Source organism: Petaurus breviceps, unplaced genomic scaffold, assembly GCF_028583685.1.
Source record: "Petaurus breviceps papuanus isolate PSGF00001 unplaced genomic scaffold, PetGlider_PUasm1.0 90064, whole genome shotgun sequence".
Taxonomy (NCBI): domain Eukaryota; kingdom Metazoa; phylum Chordata; class Mammalia; order Diprotodontia; family Petauridae; genus Petaurus; species Petaurus breviceps.
The window spans coordinates 384,244-400,971 of NW_027187173.1; the positions used below are offsets into that span (position 1 = coordinate 384,244).

The window sequence follows — 16,728 nt, forward strand, 5'->3', positions numbered from 1 at the left end:
TCTCTCTCTCTCTCTCTCTCTCTCTCTCTCTCTCTCTCTCTCTCTCTTTATATATATATATATACACAACTATAAACAGTTGTATTGTTTATAGTCAGTACAATCCCTCAAGAGATTTGGTAATAATGTAGAAGAAACATTGGTTTTGGAGTCAGAGCATCTGGGTTCGAATATTGCTGCTGTCATTACATACTGTGTGACTTTGGTAAGTCAATTAGCATCCCAACACCTTGGCTTCAGTTTCCTCTTAGGCAAAATTAGAGGATTGAACTAGATGACCTTTAACATCCCTTCCAGACATAAATCTATACTCCCCTGATAAATATCACTTCTGCTGAATGTCCAAAACCTTGTACACTCTTACCCCCAACTTACCCTTATTCTAAACTATCCCACTTCTCTTGAAGGCACAATGATACTTGCAGTCACCCAAGTTCTCACAACCTCCATGTCATCCTCAATTCCTCATTCTCCCACCCTCCACATATCCACTCAACTGTCAAATGTCATTTCTATCTCTACAATAACTTTCCTATATGCCCGCTTTCCTCCACTCACCCGGCCAACCCTGGAGTAATGATTATCTCCAGCAACTCCTTCCTGTACTATTTCAATAGGCTCCTATTTGTTCTGCCCATATCAAAATTTCTTCCCTTTCCCATCCATCGTCCCTGTGGCTGCCAAACTGATCTTCCTAAAGCTAAATCTGACCACGTCACTCTTTTCTTACTCAATAAATTTTAGTGGCTTCCTATTTACCTTCAGCATTAAACATAAATTACTGTATGGCATTTAAAGCCTTTCACCAATTGCTCCCAACCTACATTTTCATCCTTATCATTAATACACTCACCCTGCAGTCCAGCCAAGTTGGCCTTCCTGTACTGTATCTCAAGTTTTCACGGCTTTACACATGCAGTCCTCTTGTCTGATACATAATCCTTTCTTAACCTCTTTCTCTCAAAATTCCTAGTTTCCTTCAAAGTTCTCTGCTCAAGTTCTCATCTTCTACACAAGGTCTGTTCTAACCCTATCCCACAACACTGCCTCCCTTTCAAAATCATTTTTGTCTATTCTGTTTATCTATATATACATACCTCCAGGAGAGAATGTATGCTTCCTGAACAGAAGGGCTGTTTCCCTGTTTTTTCTTGGTATGTCCCCCATGCCTGACAGAGTATCTCACATACAGGTGGTGCTTAATAAATGACGGTTTATTCATGGATTTCTATTTGGCTTGTGTTTTTAAATTATACTAGATTATGCATTCTGAATTTGCATTTCTAATATTCAGAGGAAATGATGCAAAGTCAAGCAGAAAGATTTGATTCCGTAACAAAGTAAAACAAATATCAATCATGTGTATGTGATGGCAAAGATTATTTAGAGATTTATATTGTATCTAGGGGCAGCTAGATGGCTCAATGGATAGACCCCTGGGCCTGGAGTCATAAGGACTAGAGTTCAAATCCAGCTTCGGATATTTAATAACTGTGTGATCCTGAGCAAATCATTTAACCCCAGTCTGCCTCACTTTCCAAAATGAGGATAATGATAGCACCTCAAGGTTCTTGAGAAAGCCAAATGAGACAATATTTGTAAAGTACTTATCAAACCTTAAAGTGTTGTATAAATGCTAGCTGTTATTATTGTTATTACAATTATATAAAGCACAACCTCCATCCTTAAAGAGTATCCTCTAATAGGATAAAACAAGGCGCCTATATGAATCACTGTAAGACAAATTACAAATATAAACAAAGGGGAAATATAAAGAGTTATGAAAAATGTGAGGAAGGTGAAAGGTCACTTTTAAGTGGAATAATATGAGTTAAGACCTTGAAGAAAAGGAAGAGGGATTTCACAAGGAGGAGAGTGGGGGTAGGAAGGAAAAGTCCTTTCAAAGAATCACAGATTTAGATACGAAAAGAATCTGAAAATGACAATAATAATAATAATAACCAGAATTTATACAACACTTTAAGTTTTACCAACAGTTTGCAGGTTATCTCATTTGATCCTCACAAAAACTACGAGATAGGAGGAAGGAGAAGGAAATAGGCATTTATGTAGTGCCTTACTATTGCTAGTACTGTATTACAGTACCTATTGCTAGGTACTGTACTAAGTGCTTTACAAATATTTCATTTGATCCTCATAACCACCTTGGAAACTATTCCCATTTTACAGCTGAGGAAACTGAGACAAGCAGAAGTTAAGTGACTTGTCCAGGGTAACACAGCTAGTAAGAGTCTGAGGCTGGATCTGAACTCAGGTCTTCTTGACTCTGGGCCCACTGTTCTATCCACTGAGCAGCCTCACCTCACATCTTTGAAGTGTGGCACCCGAGTTCAGAGTAATGAGTAGAAAGCAGATGGGTGACCTACAAAACCTCCACTGAATTCCAGATTCAGTAACAGAAGATTCAATGGACTTTCAAAAATTCTAAGTGTAGGGGTGGCTAGGTGGTACAGTGGTTAGAGCACCGGCCTGGAGTCAGGAGGACCTGAGTTCAAATCCAGCCTCAGACACTTACCACTTATCAACCGTGTGATCTTGGGCAAGTCACTTAACCCCAATTGCCCAGCCTTTCCCCATCCAAAAAAAAAAAGCAAAAAAAAATATTCTAAGTGTACTATTAACTCTGGAGCATTAAAACAGATTTCCCATAAGCTAAGTGAAAAAGTCCAGTCCAGTCAATAAACTTGCTTAAGTGTCTACTATGTGCCAGGTACTATGAATGCTAAGGTCTAGGGATACAAAGAGAGGGTAAAAAAACAAAAACAGTACCTGCTCTCAAGAAACTCACAGCATGCAAACAGCTATGTGCAAACAAGCTACACAAGATAAGGCTCTTTTTGTATTTGTAATCTCTAGTTGCCCTTAAAAGGTGCCTGGTTTCAAAGTGAACTAAATCCACAGCCAGATAGCTAATAAGTAATGAAGAAAACACTCTGGAAAGAGATGAGAAGGGAATGAGCATTAATACAACACCTACTATGTGCAAATACACTGTACTAAGTACTTTTTTTTTAAACAAATATCATTTCACTTGATCCTCAAAACAACTCTGCCAAATAGCCAACAAGGAAGAAAGAAAATACAGGGGGAAGGGTATGAGTATTTATATAGCGCCCACTGAGCTGACATAGTGAGGCTTGCATATGTTACTCATTTGATCCTTATAACAACTTTAAGAGATAAGTGCCCCATTGTACAGTTGAGGAAACTGAGGCAGATAGAGATTAAGTAACTTGCCCACAGTCTCACTCCTAAGTGTCTTGGGCAGGATTCTAACTCAGGTCTTCTTGATCCCTAGTCCAGTGTTCTATCCACTGTGCCACCAGCTGCCTCTGACATGGATATGATAGATACAAGTTATGATATATAGCAAGCAGATAGCTGGTCTAAAGCCATTTTCATTTAGGATAGCATTGCAAAGTTACAGGGAAAGCAAATAATGCAAAACTGATCTCAATGAAATTATGTGGAATGAGATGATTACTCTATGCCTGCACACTTATGACTTCAGAAATGAGTATTATTACTCATTGAACATGACTTTGACTTGGCATGACTGACAATCGGAGTTACCAGTCTACCTGTAAATATCTGTAAATACTTTTATAAACACAGACCTGAAATTTAGACAAGTTATTTATTTTCTTGGGAGTCATTCAGCAGTAATAATCATTTCTATTTATTTGCAAATTATGTGACCTTTTGGTATAAGCTTCTGGTAAGGTCCTACCTACTTTGATGACACATCATGACCAGAACTGCATATTTCAAAGTATGCCAAAAAAAGACAAATCCAGTAGCTCTGTGATAGACTAGGTGTCTAACTAGCACCAATGTAGGTAATTTTGGAGAGGCTCCTCACCAGGCTGCCTAGAAATTCTCAAACACCATCTACCAAAGTCATAGAGGAGTACAATTTGCATCTATTGGTAAAGGAAATACACCAATGAAACTTAAGAACTTTTGATATATTGGTTTTATCATCAATTTTTAGTAAGGATTGTGTCATTTTAAAGACCTGTGCATTTTATGTTTGGGGAGATTCAGAGAGCAAAGTAAACTTATTTTAAAGCACTGATTTAATTCAGAATTTCTTTATTGGAGAAGATGAAAAAAAGAAAAACATTATATTACCCTGGTTTCCAAGGGGCAATGAGAAAAGTCAGAATGCTTTTCAAATGAACAAAGGAAGTCATCACACTAAGTGGCTTACTAGCAAAAATCAAAGGTGTAGTAAACAAAAATCGCAAGATCAAAAAGAAACATCTTTGATGCCACATACCATTAAAACTGAACTCAACTAATAAGGAAACTGTGATTTTTTTTTCTTAATTCTTACTTTCTTCTTTGCAGAAAACTCATCAATCCTTTGGCACCAATATAAGCCCCAAGTCAAAGTTTACAATACTTGAGAGAACTAAGCGTTGCCTTCTGGGTTATAAACAACTCCATACAGAAAACAATGTTAAGGTGAAAAAAATATTTCTATAATTGGGCAAACAGATTATAAGTCTTACTGGTATTGATTTAGGAATCTGTGCCTTGTCCCTTGGTCAAATCTGCTCAAGTCTGTCTTTTAAAAAAAATTACATTATCCAAGTATAACTGTTCTAAGTTATTAAATAGGTTTCCAAGCACTTCTAAAATATTGAGCATAAAAATATCAAAATACTCTCATTTATTTATTTTCTCATTGTCTAACCACGAAGTTGTTTATCCCTACACAGCTGGGGAAATGCCAGATGTGCCTTCCTTCCCTTTTTTGTTTAAAACACACACACACTCATACACACATACACACAGAGAATACTAGCTCTTTTTACAACCCAGAAATATACTGGACAATTCTAAGAAATCTACTCTAACCCTCAGCAATAAAAGAGATGAGATTTTTTTTTTGTCTAAGTCTTGAAGCTAAAGTGTATTACAAAACAACATCATATGAAGCAGTTCCAGTTTTTATAATTAGCATCTAGTTACGGCTGGCTACATAAAAGTTGAACTTCCATTTACAATCAGGAAAGACAATCAACAGCATTACTATCTTAAATGAAGAAGCCTAATCAGTGGACACATTAAAAAAATTCAGTTGTGGACTGCAATGTTGCTAGATTGCACAAAACCACAAATAGGTTTTTCTTGCTCCCTAAGTTTGTCACCTAAAAGAACTATAAAACGTCTGGCTTAAGTTTTCCCCATGCGTTTGTGTGAATGAGTTCATTTCTGGTTTATCCAAATCAAATTATGTTCAGAAGCAATTCAAATACCAAATGGAGTAAGACATCTTTCCCCAAAAAGGGAGTCTGTACCTTTAAGGCCAAAAAATCGGCTATAACCCCCCCCCCCCAAAAAAAAAAAAAAGGCATTCTACTTTTCTTTGACAAAGAATTCAGGATAGTTTCCCAAATCGGCTCACGGATAAGATTTAATAGGTCAGAGGAAAATCATCCTGGTGAAGTGGTGTCGTTGCCCTCAATTTTACATTTGCTCAAGTGCGAAAAAACAAAACCGTTTGTAAAAAAGAGAGAAACACAGAGAGCTGCATCTGGCTGGCCAGCCCCGCCGGACAGACAGCTGGAGGAAAGAGGCTTCTCCCTCTACTCACCACTAGAACGTTGCTCAGACAGCGTAGAGACTGAGGTCTGGCCCATTTCTGCACGTTAGCCGGCCACGGGCCAGCAATCAGGCGCTTCTCTTGGTCCTTTGGTCATGGATTCTTTCCCCAGTGAGCTCCCAGAGGTTCATTTCACCTTTCCCCGTAAGGCGCTTTCTAGTCTGAGCTCCCCGAGGCACCTCCCGCCGGCCTCTCACACTGGTCGGAAAGTCCACCTCCTGTTGCAACCCAGCTCCGCTGTTCCTGTTCCACTGAATGCCTGTCATTCCTCTATGCAGATTACCCGAGGTCAAAGGTCGTAGGGAGGGAGTCCCTAGCTGGTACAACTAGACCAGAGTTTGCTCACCGACCAGGACCCTCCCCTTTAACACAAAGGGTTCCAAGTTAACAGATCCTATAACGCTTGAGTGAAAAGAAATTAAAGTATTCAGTATTGGTACTTGTTTAACAAGATATGGGTTTTTTTCCTAAAGTTCTTAAAACCCTTGGGGTCCCCCATATCCCCCCCCTCCTCTATTCCTTATGCAATATTTCTAAGAGGTTAAGGAATTCCCCTTTTTTCTGGCTGTATTTTTCCCATTAAAAAAAAAAGTATTTCCCTTTAAAAATGCTGGAAAAAAAAAAAACTGCCTCGTTTAGGGAGTAACTATCCAGTATCTGAGTCAGGATTGGAGCAAATATGATTAGGCTGAGAAAGACTATTTGAGACTAACAAGTAGCTCACCTAGCTTTGGGCACCTAAAACTGAAATCTTTGCTACTCCTACTTATAAAGTACACTAGCTAGAAACTAAGAATAGTTCACACTTCTAGAATATTTAAAAGTTTTACAAAGCATAATCCTCTAAAGTCAGTAGTGCAAGTATAATGATCACCATTTAACAGACAAGGGAATTGAAGCTCTGAAAGGGTAGATGACTTGCCTAGGATCACTTCAGCAGAGCAGCATTGTATGTAAATTTTTTTTTTTTTTTTGCTTTTTGGAGGGGGGAAGGTAGGGCATTTGGGGTTAAGTGACTTGCCCAAGGTCACAGGGCTAGTTTTTTGTGTTAAGTGTCTGAGATCACATTTGAACTCAGGTCCTCCTGACTCCAGGGCTGGTGCTCTATTCACTGCACCACCTAGGTGCCCCTATTGTATGTAATTTTTTTTTAAACCTAGAAGCAACTAAAAATCCAACAATAAGTGAATGGTTAAAAAAAACTGTGGCATGTTAATGTGATTGTATGCTATAATGCAATGAAGATTGATAAGTAGGAGAAATGCAAAGAAATTTTAAAAGACCTTTATCAAATGATATGAAGCAAAAAAAATAGAATTAGAAGAATGATGTATGAGCTACATATATAAAGAAAAGTAAACTAGACTGAAAGGACAAAGAACTATGATGGGAATTAAAGAGACAGAAATACTGTTAAGATAGTCACTAAGCAAAGTTTAGATTGAATAGTAGAAGATAGACTGCTGGACGTCAGGAAGATCTGAGTTAAAATCTGGCCTCAGACACTTAACTAGCTGTGTGACCCTGGGCAAGTCACTTAACCTCATTGGTCTCTCCACTGGAAAAGAAAATGGCACACCACTCCAGTATCTTTGCCAAGAAAACCTTATGAACAGTATAGTCCATAGGTGTCACGTCAGACACAACTGTACACCACCACCACCATTGTGCAGTTAGGTGGTGCAGAGGATAGCTTCTCCCTGAATTCAAATTTGGCCCTAAACACTAGCTCTGTGATCCTGGGCAAGTCACTTAACCTTGTTTGCCTCAGCTTCCTAATCTGTAAAATGAGCCAGAGAAGAAAATGGCAAACAATTGCAGTTTCTTTGCCAACAAATGGAGTCACAAAGAATCAGTCATGATTGAACAACAAGCAAAATTTAGTTTTTTAGGTTGATGTTCAATATAGCTTTCAATATTTTTTCATTTGAAAGAATATAAAAATCATGTATTTTTAAATGGGAACTTGACCTCAAAATTGAACTGATGAATGGAGATTTATTCCTGCCCATGATTTCCACTGTGATATTTGATTAGGTAGTGAACATCTTCCCACTACTAAACAGAAAGAAGAATTAATTCCTTAAAAATATGTGATAAGCTCTGTGGATAAAAGAGACTATGTACATGAAAATTATAGCATATATTAGTAGTTGTCTGGTACTCTAAAACTATACGTATATGTGAGTGTATGTATGTATATATTATCCATTTATTATATTATTAAAATGTTACATTATGATTTTTCTTGATTTAAGCTATTAAGAAATGTATGTAATTATAGAAAATACAAGAGAAAAATAGTCCATAAATAAAATCCTAAATTTGCCTAATATTTCTGCTGATCAAAGTAAAAAAGAGCTCTAAAATTTTGTTTTGTCAAGCATGGCTCAGTCTTGAAAAATACCTTCTCTGATTTTCTTTTCTTAGCTGTATCTATATGAAGCAAAGTGAAAAGATAAGCCAAATTTATGCAGCTAATTCTGGCCAAAATAGCTGCCTTCTTTTGCAACAGTGGCATTTTTTTCCCTGTGAGTTTTCAGGTTGTCTATCAATATGATCAACTTTAAAAAGTTTGATCGATTACTCACTTTGTTTTGCTTTAGCAAGTTCAGACTTAAGGTCCTCTGGCACTTTTCATGAAATCTGAGGAATTAGCCCAGAAGTGAGTTCCAGACCAGGCAATCATCCTATCTCAATTTCAACCCATGTACAAGACAGGCGCCTCCTTCTGGGCAAATGGCTATATTTCAGAAGACCTGACTTCTCAAAGAACTGCAGCACTACACCAGAAGGACTAAAAATGCTTCTTATTTCTATGCCCATTAATTAGATTTAATTGTGGGGGCAGGGGAGGGGAAGGGACCTGGATCGGTGATTTCATCTATGTAAAGAACTCAGCAGTTTTATCTGCAATCTTACAAGCCAAGAATTTACTTTAGAGTTGCTAAGTGACACCTTTCCAGGCTCATTTCATATTATTCCTTTTCACATACTATGTTCTAGCAGCCATACTAGCCTATGGCTACCTATTCCCAAAACTTAACTTGTCTATCTATGAGTCAGTCATTAAGCCTTTGAGTCAGTCATTAAGCCTTTATTAAGAGCCTACTGTGCACCAGGCACTATGCTAAGCTCTAGAGATACAGAAACAACAAAAACAAACAACACAGTAAAGTAGTAATGAACTTCCTTTTATCTGCTCTACAACCATTGTATAAACTTCAAAATCCCATCTTTTGACCTTTTTTTTTTTGCTTTTTTGGAGGGCAATTGGGGTTAAGTGACTTTCCCAAGGTCACACAGCTAGTTGTGCTGTGTCTAAGGCTGGATTTGAACTCAGGTCCTCCTGACTCCAGGGCCAGTGCTCTATTTACTGCACCACCTAGCCGCCCCCAAAATCCCATCTTTTACAGGAAACCTTTCTTAATCCTTCTTAAATTTTTTTTTGGCTTTTTGGAGGGCAATTGGAGTTAAGTGACTTGTCCAAGGTCACATAGCTAGTTTTTGTGTTACATGTCTGAGGCCAGATTTGAACTCTGGTTCTCCTGACTCCAGGGCCGGTGCTGTATTCACTGTACCACCTAGGCACCCCAATCCTTCTTAATTCTAATGCCTACCTTCTGCTAATTATTTCTCATTCATCCTCTCCATAATTTGTTTATACATATTTGTTTGCTTTCTATCTCTCTCTATCTCTCCCATTAGACTACTAGCTTCTTGAGGGCAGGGATTATGTTTTGCCTCTTTTTCTGTATCCCTAGATATTTATACCGTGCTTGGTACATAGTAGGCACTTAATAAATGTTTATTGACTGATTAACTTCAAATTTACAAGAAGGTGGGATAACCCCTAGTTATCCCACTGGGATAATAAATCTAATTTTTAAATATTCTGGGGGGAAAAACTATTTTCAAATAGTTTAATACCAGCATTGTATGTAATTTTAAAAAACAATCAAACTTAGAAACAACTAAAAATTCAACAATAAGTGAATGGCTAAAAAAATTGTGACATGTTAATGTGATTGAATGCTATAATGCAATGAAGACTAATAAGTACAAGAAATACAAAGAAATTTTAAAAGAAGGTCTCTAATAAAGAAAAGATAGGTCTAGAACTCTAGGATTTGGTAAATATACATATGGTCACCTCATACTCTACTCTTTGTAATTTTATAAACCTGATATTTCTCTCAGCCCTAGAAAAAAATATTCTTTTGCCATTTGGGAGTACCACTAACCCCTTGATCATTTTAGTTGCCCTTCTCTGAACATTTATTAGCTCAATTATGCCTTTAAAAATTTTTGAGCACCCAAGTTGGAAAAAAAATTTTTAACACACTGAAATTCTGAACAAGGACAGGACATTAGATTCTATTTTGTTTCCAATAACCTTCCCTGAAGATACTTAGTATTTTGTTCTCCTTTCTGACCACAGCAATATATTATACTTTCTCCAGAGTGCCTGCAAGGGCTTCTAAATCCCTCTTCTGGGTATTAACAGATAGCTTGAAACATGTCATTTATAAAAGAATAGATTACTTATCATCAAAATTATCTTCTACTTTTCCCTCATCACATCTCATCAGTCACTGTGCTGCCCACTCACGCAGTTTCATGATATTTCTTCAGGTTTATGACTGCTAGATTTAGTATTTCTGTCTCAGGAAGAGTTCAGTGTTGCTTAATTCTTTAGAAATTCTCCAGTATACTACTTCTTCTAAGACATTTGAAATTTTAAAAAATCAGATGAATATCAGTGTCATTCCCCGAAGACCAAACTGTTTGTAATTCTGAATAGTTTACTTCATGTATTTCTATTTCTATCTTTGTTTATGCATGACCAAGTGTTCCATTTATCCTGTATACATTTTGCTCGTATAGAATTGTTTTATAGTGTCTCCCCATTAAACTGTGAGCTCCTTGAGAGCAGGACTTTTTGTCTTTGTTATTGCTTTTCTTTCATTACATCTCCAGAACTTAGTACAGTGCCTAGCACACAGCAGACAATTAATAATTGTTTGTTGACTTGACTTGACCCTTCTCTACCCCCTGGCACCATCATTTTATTTCCCCTTTGGAGGAATATTATCAAAAAAATTTTTGAGAGTCTAAATTAATCAGGTTTATTGATTTTTCCTTATTCAAACTGTCAAAAATCTTATGTGGTTCTTTATTGCCTTTAGAATAAATTAGAAACACCATAACCTGACATGTAAAGTCCTCCACAATTTGGTTCCTACTTACTTTTCCAGGCTCATTTCAAATTATTCCTTTTCACATATTATGTTCTAGCCATACTATTCTATTGCCACCTATTTCCAAAACTTAACATTTTATCCAACATCTCAGCCTTTTCACATTCCCCATGTCTAGAATTAATTTCCTCCATCTTTCCAAACTGTTGCAAGTTCAAATCACAAAATTTCAATTTCAGTGAGTTATAGATTTATTAGGACTTCATTCTGCTCACAGCTAACAATATCCTGGTGAGTCTTCTCCAGAATAGGTGAGGGCCAGGATGGGATGAATTTCCAATTTGGGCTCAGAATTCACATTGGACTATGGCTTTATCAGCTGAGAAAAAGGTGCTGTTGCCTACCTTCATAGATAACTGCTCCACGAATATTACCATCACGTTGGTACAGGTCCTCCTTGCCTCATGCTTGGGCTTTTTTAATAGCGTTCTGGTTGGCCTCCCTGCCTCAAGTCTCCCACTACTCCAGTCCATTCTCCATTAAGCTGCGAAGGGATCATTTAAAGCACAGGTCCAACCATGTCGCTTCTCTACTTGATCAACTCCATTGTCTCCATATTACTTCCAGTATCAAATATAAAATTAAAGCCCCTTATAACCTGGGCTCTTCTTCTTTTCCATCTTCTTACATCTTACTCCCCTATGATCCAGTGACTCTGGCCTCCTTGTTGTTCATTGAATTAAACATTCCATCACTCAAATGTGGAAATATCCTAGTTGTACCACATGCCTGGAATGATCTTTCCTCATCTCCACTTCATGGTTTCCCTAGCTTCCTTCAAGTCTCAGCTATAATCCCAGAGAAGCCTTTTCTGCCCATGTGGAGTGAAAAACAACTCTTGAGTGACTGAGGGGTAGAGGGTGGGAGTGGCAGAACTAGCATTTATTAAGTGTCTACTATCTGCCAGGCCCTGGACTAAGCACTTCACAAATCTTATATTATCTCATCCTGGATCTTATTCAGGGGGTTCTATAGTACTATGGGGCTCAATGCAATCAGCACAATTTTATTTACAAAGAGTAGCACACAGAAGACTTCAGCATCTATAAGAAAGTCTCTTCTAGTTGGGATCTGGGCTGGATCTCCTCCATATCAGTGGCAAAAACCTTTGGCTAGCATGCTTTATCAAGGGAGCCTGTTTTATGACTTGCTTGATAATAACTGAGAGTTGAACAAGATTGCCTCTATTGTTATGTATTTTAAGTAATCTTGCATGATTTTGACATGTGTGAAAGACATTTTGTTATAAGATAACATTTAAAGTAGCATTTACATGGCTGAATCATCTATCTTTTTGTATGGTCAACAAACAAAAAGCACAGTGGAAACCTGTGTTTCTCTACATATTGGTGGTTCTCAAAGGTTGATCAGGAGGCTTTGGGGTTCCCTGAAATACTTTCAGGAGGATATGCAGGTCAAAACTATTTTCATAATAATACTAAGACATTTTAGTATGGTAATATGGTAAATTTAGACAGATATAACCCACATAAATAAAGAGTATTGAGAGTCATCGATATTTTTAAGAGAATAAAGGGGTTCTGAGACCAAAAATTTTAGAACTCATGTTTTGCATCATTAAATCAATCAATTGCAAAGATATGGTCTACTTTGCAATACTAACTCTAAGAACCTGCCTAACTCTAAGAACACATATTCTATTGGAAGAGTAGTACTGGCTTAAAAAGTAAATTCTATTTTGCTATAACATACTTTTTAAAAAACAAATTTGTGTCAATATCTTTTTAATTAAATAATTAATTTTAGTTTTCAACATTCATTTCCACAAGATTTTGAGTTCCAAATGGCATGCATTAATATCTTTTGTTTTTAACACTTGGTTTCCCCCTGTATCTTTTCCCCTCCCAGAAAGCCATCCTTTATAGCCCAGACTACAAAAAAGATGAAAAAGAGAAATAAAATCCAGCAAACTGATCAATACATTGTAAAAAGTTGACATGATGTACAATGCACCATATCCCTCCTGCTATCTCTGCAAAGGAATAGGGAGAAGTGTTTTCTCTTATCTTTTCTGCCAAGTCAAGTTGGTAAAACAGTTTACAATTTTAATTTGTGAGTTTGTCATTCACTGGAATTTCATTAAAATATTCATTTAATTTAGGTAAATCTGAAGACAGCCAGTGGGAGCTGTCAGTTTATGCCTAACAAATATTTGATCATAAACACACACCCATACCCAGCCAAGGTGGTGAACTAGACAAAGGAAAACATATTTTCTCTGACAGGGGCCTTTGAACTCCTCATAGAAGAGAAATTCTACATTCCACAAGTGTTAGCACAGGAAATAAACCTGTAAGACTGGCTTTTCCCCTCCATTGTTCTCTTAATTTGTGTAAGTACTTTGAAGAAAAGCCTACTTCCATTTTGTAGTCTTCCAAAGTGGGTTTGTTTATGTCCTGGAGTTTTTTACTTGGTACTTTCTTGTATGGGAGTGACTAGAATGTCCCATAACTATGAGAATCCCTAAGTGTTTCTGCCTAGAGAGGGTGAGGACATTTACTGACTGACCAGAACAGTGGGAAGAACAGATGAGAAAACAAAGCTCTCAGAGGGTAGTAGAAGGAAGACTGGACTTGGAGTCAAAGCACATAGGTCTGAATCTTGACTCTAACCCATATTATCTATGTGATAGAAATATATATTAATAATAATTATAATAATAATAACAGTAGTAGTGATGTGGTACCTACTATATGCCAGGCACTATGCTATATACCAGACACATTTTTAAAAAAAATATTACCTCAATTGATCCTCATAACAACCCTGGGAAGTAGGTGCCATTATTATCTCAATTTTACAGTTAGGGAAACTGAGGCAAGCAGTGACTAGATAGAATATTTATTACTATGAACCAGGCACTGTGTCAAACAATGGAGATAGAAATGCAAGCCAAAAAAAGGTCAATCCTAATCCTCAAGAAAGTTACATATTAATAGATGAAAATAATATAGAAAAGAAAGCTGGGGGTGGGGAAAGGAGTTGGGGAAAAGAAAAGCTGCTGTGAAGGACATGGAAAAGTTCAGAGAGAGAGAAAGTGAAGAATAGAGTTGAGAATGAAGAAAGCATGGCCTAGACACCTCAAGAAATGTGTGGTGTGGACCAAGGACTCATCCATCAGAAAAAAGGGGCACAGAGAGGCTAGGAGGCATCTCCAGGCTAAAGAGGTTGTTTTCCCAATCACCCTCCAAAAAAAAGAGGTTGCTTTTGAGGAGGCAGAAAAGTCTAGAAAGTAAGCCATGGAGCTGGGACACTTTGATCATAAACATGTTAGTTTACCTCACTGGGCCTTGGTTTCCTCATCTGTAAAATGATGAGATTAGACCAGATAATTTCCCAGGACCCTTCAAGCTCTAAATTCTATGATCACATTCTAGAATATTATTTTATAGAAAACACCAATACTTTTCACTTCGCCCCGAATTTGGCATAATGTATCCTCATTCTTTTGGCAAAGCATATCACTCATTCATGGTATCTAAAGTGTCCTAACAACTACAAAACTGAGTGAACTTTCCTATTGATATAAATATGAGGGAAATTCCTGGAAGGAAACATTATCTTAATAATGACTGCCAGTGCTTACCAGTCCTCTATTTATAACAAGAGAGTGACAACAGAAGGAATATGCTATTCTCAATGCAGGGTTATCATAACAATTCTGCCGGTGGGTAGGGAATAGGATTCAGATTGGAGCCCACCAAGAGCTTCCATTGATTGACGGTGTATTAATTCCATGAGGTCTATGCTGATTAATGAACTCTGCCCAGTTTAGGGTTTGCGGGCAGGGCCGGGGAGAAATGGAGGGGAGAAAGTAATTGCAAGTGTTCTTGAGTAGCTAAGGAGTCAGAATCCAGATGTGAATAAACCAAAATCAAAAGCTAGAAAGATATCCCAGAGTTGAAAAGGCAGAGGGAAATTGTATCTGAAGTACTAACAGTGTCTAAACTACAAACTACCATATGTTTTAAGAGGACTTTACCAAGAGACACATTCCTGGGTTCAAGTTGTAACAGCTCTATATTCCTTATGTATTCTTATATATTATTTCCTCTTGGAAAAGGGGTATATAGTTCTAGTGTATATGTATGGGCTGAAATAGACAGCCTGTAAGATCCCTGCCAAGTTTGATATTTTGTGATAATGGGACTGAATGATTTCTATCTTGCTATCTCCAATACTTAGCAAAGTGCCTGGTCCATAGTCAGCATTTAATAAATGCTTGTTGATCGATTTATTACTGTCTTTCAAGTTCATGGGCAAAATCAATACTGTATAAGCTATGTTGAAAAGACCAATATGCCACCATAATTCTGCTCAATAAGCACCCAGTTATGCCTATGGATATGAGAAACTATTCCTAAAATTCCTTGAGGAGATTATTATATTTTACATACAAATGCATGGAGACAGCTGTCATTCTGGGGTTATACTTTAAGTAGCAAAGAGACTAAAGCTTCCATTCCCTCATCTTCTTTGTCTCCAATAGACTCTTCATGTTATTCTGATGGTCTATTCTTCATGATGTAGGGGAATGGGTTATTTGGATAAAATTTACCTAAAAAAACACAAAACTTTTATTTTTCTGTTAGATATATACTTTAAGGAGTTCACTATAATTTACCTAGAATGGTCTTGGGAATCAATCAATCAATAAGCATTTATTAAGTATTCACAATTCTCGGGGAAAATGCTTGGGGAACTGTGCAAAGAACTAAAGATTCGAAGAAAAAAGCAAAACTTTGATTTTTCTTTCAGATGCCTATAGGAGGTATACACCTTTGAGGAAATGTCAGAACATATTATAGGAAAGGAAGTGGAAACTCAAGTTTCCTAGCATTTTGGCCTAGTGCTCTTTGACTAGTATTGAGCTATTTCAGAATCACTGGATCTCAGACTCTGAAGAGACCACCAAGGTCACCTCATCCAACTCATACTGGTCAGAAACTGCTTCTCTGTCCCTGACAAGTGCACATCCATTTGTCTAATTACTGTGGCAACAAGCCTATCTTCACAGCCTGGTGTTATTTGTACCATTGTCTTTTAGACTCATATTTACTCAAAGATTCTACTCAAGAATTGGCTCTTCCTCTCGAAATCTGCAGGTGAAATTGTTCTGTTGTTTCCCACCTTAACCCATCATTTAATATTTAAAGAGTACCTACTATGCACATATAACTGTGTGAAACTAGATATCATCTATCAGTACAGACCTTGAAGGCTCTCAGTGGATTTCACCATTTAAGCAGCAGCAATAGCATCTACTGTGAGGCATTTACTGAACAGAAGCTCAAACCAGGAAACCTCCTCTGGAGGGTAACATAGTATAGTGCTAAGATTGCATGTAATTCCAGACCAAACTGAGAGTCTCAAGAATTATGGGAATGTCAGAATTAGAAAGGACCTCAGAAGTCATCCTAATCTAATCTGTACATGAACAAGAATCTGCTCCATAATATTCCTGGCAAGTTCTTGAATATCTCTAATGATGGAAAGGAGGTAGCTGGGGCTCAGTGGGCCTGGAGTTAGGAAGATCTGAGTTCAAATTCAGCCTCAGACACTTACAAGTTGTGTGACCCTGTGCAAGTCACTTAACCTCTGATTGCCTTAATCTGCTAGAGAAGGAAATGGCAAACTACTCCAGCATCTTTGCCAAGAAAACCCCACAGACAATATTGGCTTGCTATGGGACATGGGGGTCACAAAGAGTTGGACGTGACTGAACAACAGCAACAGATGATGGAAAACTTACTATTTGCCAAGATAACTCATTTTACTCTTGGTCATCTCTAATTATTTGGAAGTTTCCCC

The 16,728-nt window shown here is 37.4% G+C and overlaps 1 protein-coding gene across 7 annotated transcripts in view; it reads right to left on the reverse strand.

Annotated features, from left to right (window-relative positions):
- The window catches only part of PHACTR2 (phosphatase and actin regulator 2), a 175,978-nt gene extending 169,809 nt beyond the window's left edge, over positions 1–6,169 (reverse strand). Inside the window, exon 1 of one of the 7 annotated variants that reach the window (XM_069107470.1) lies at positions 5,627–6,169. In XM_069107470.1, the coding sequence (XP_068963571.1) occupies positions 5,627–5,672 (46 nt within the window). In that variant the 5' untranslated portion in view covers positions 5,673–6,169. The remainder of the gene's footprint in view (positions 1–5,626) is intronic. The other 6 variants (XM_069107469.1, XM_069107471.1, XM_069107468.1 and 3 more) reach the window with 6 other exon arrangements.
- Positions 6,170–16,728: the final 10,559 nt, after the last annotated feature.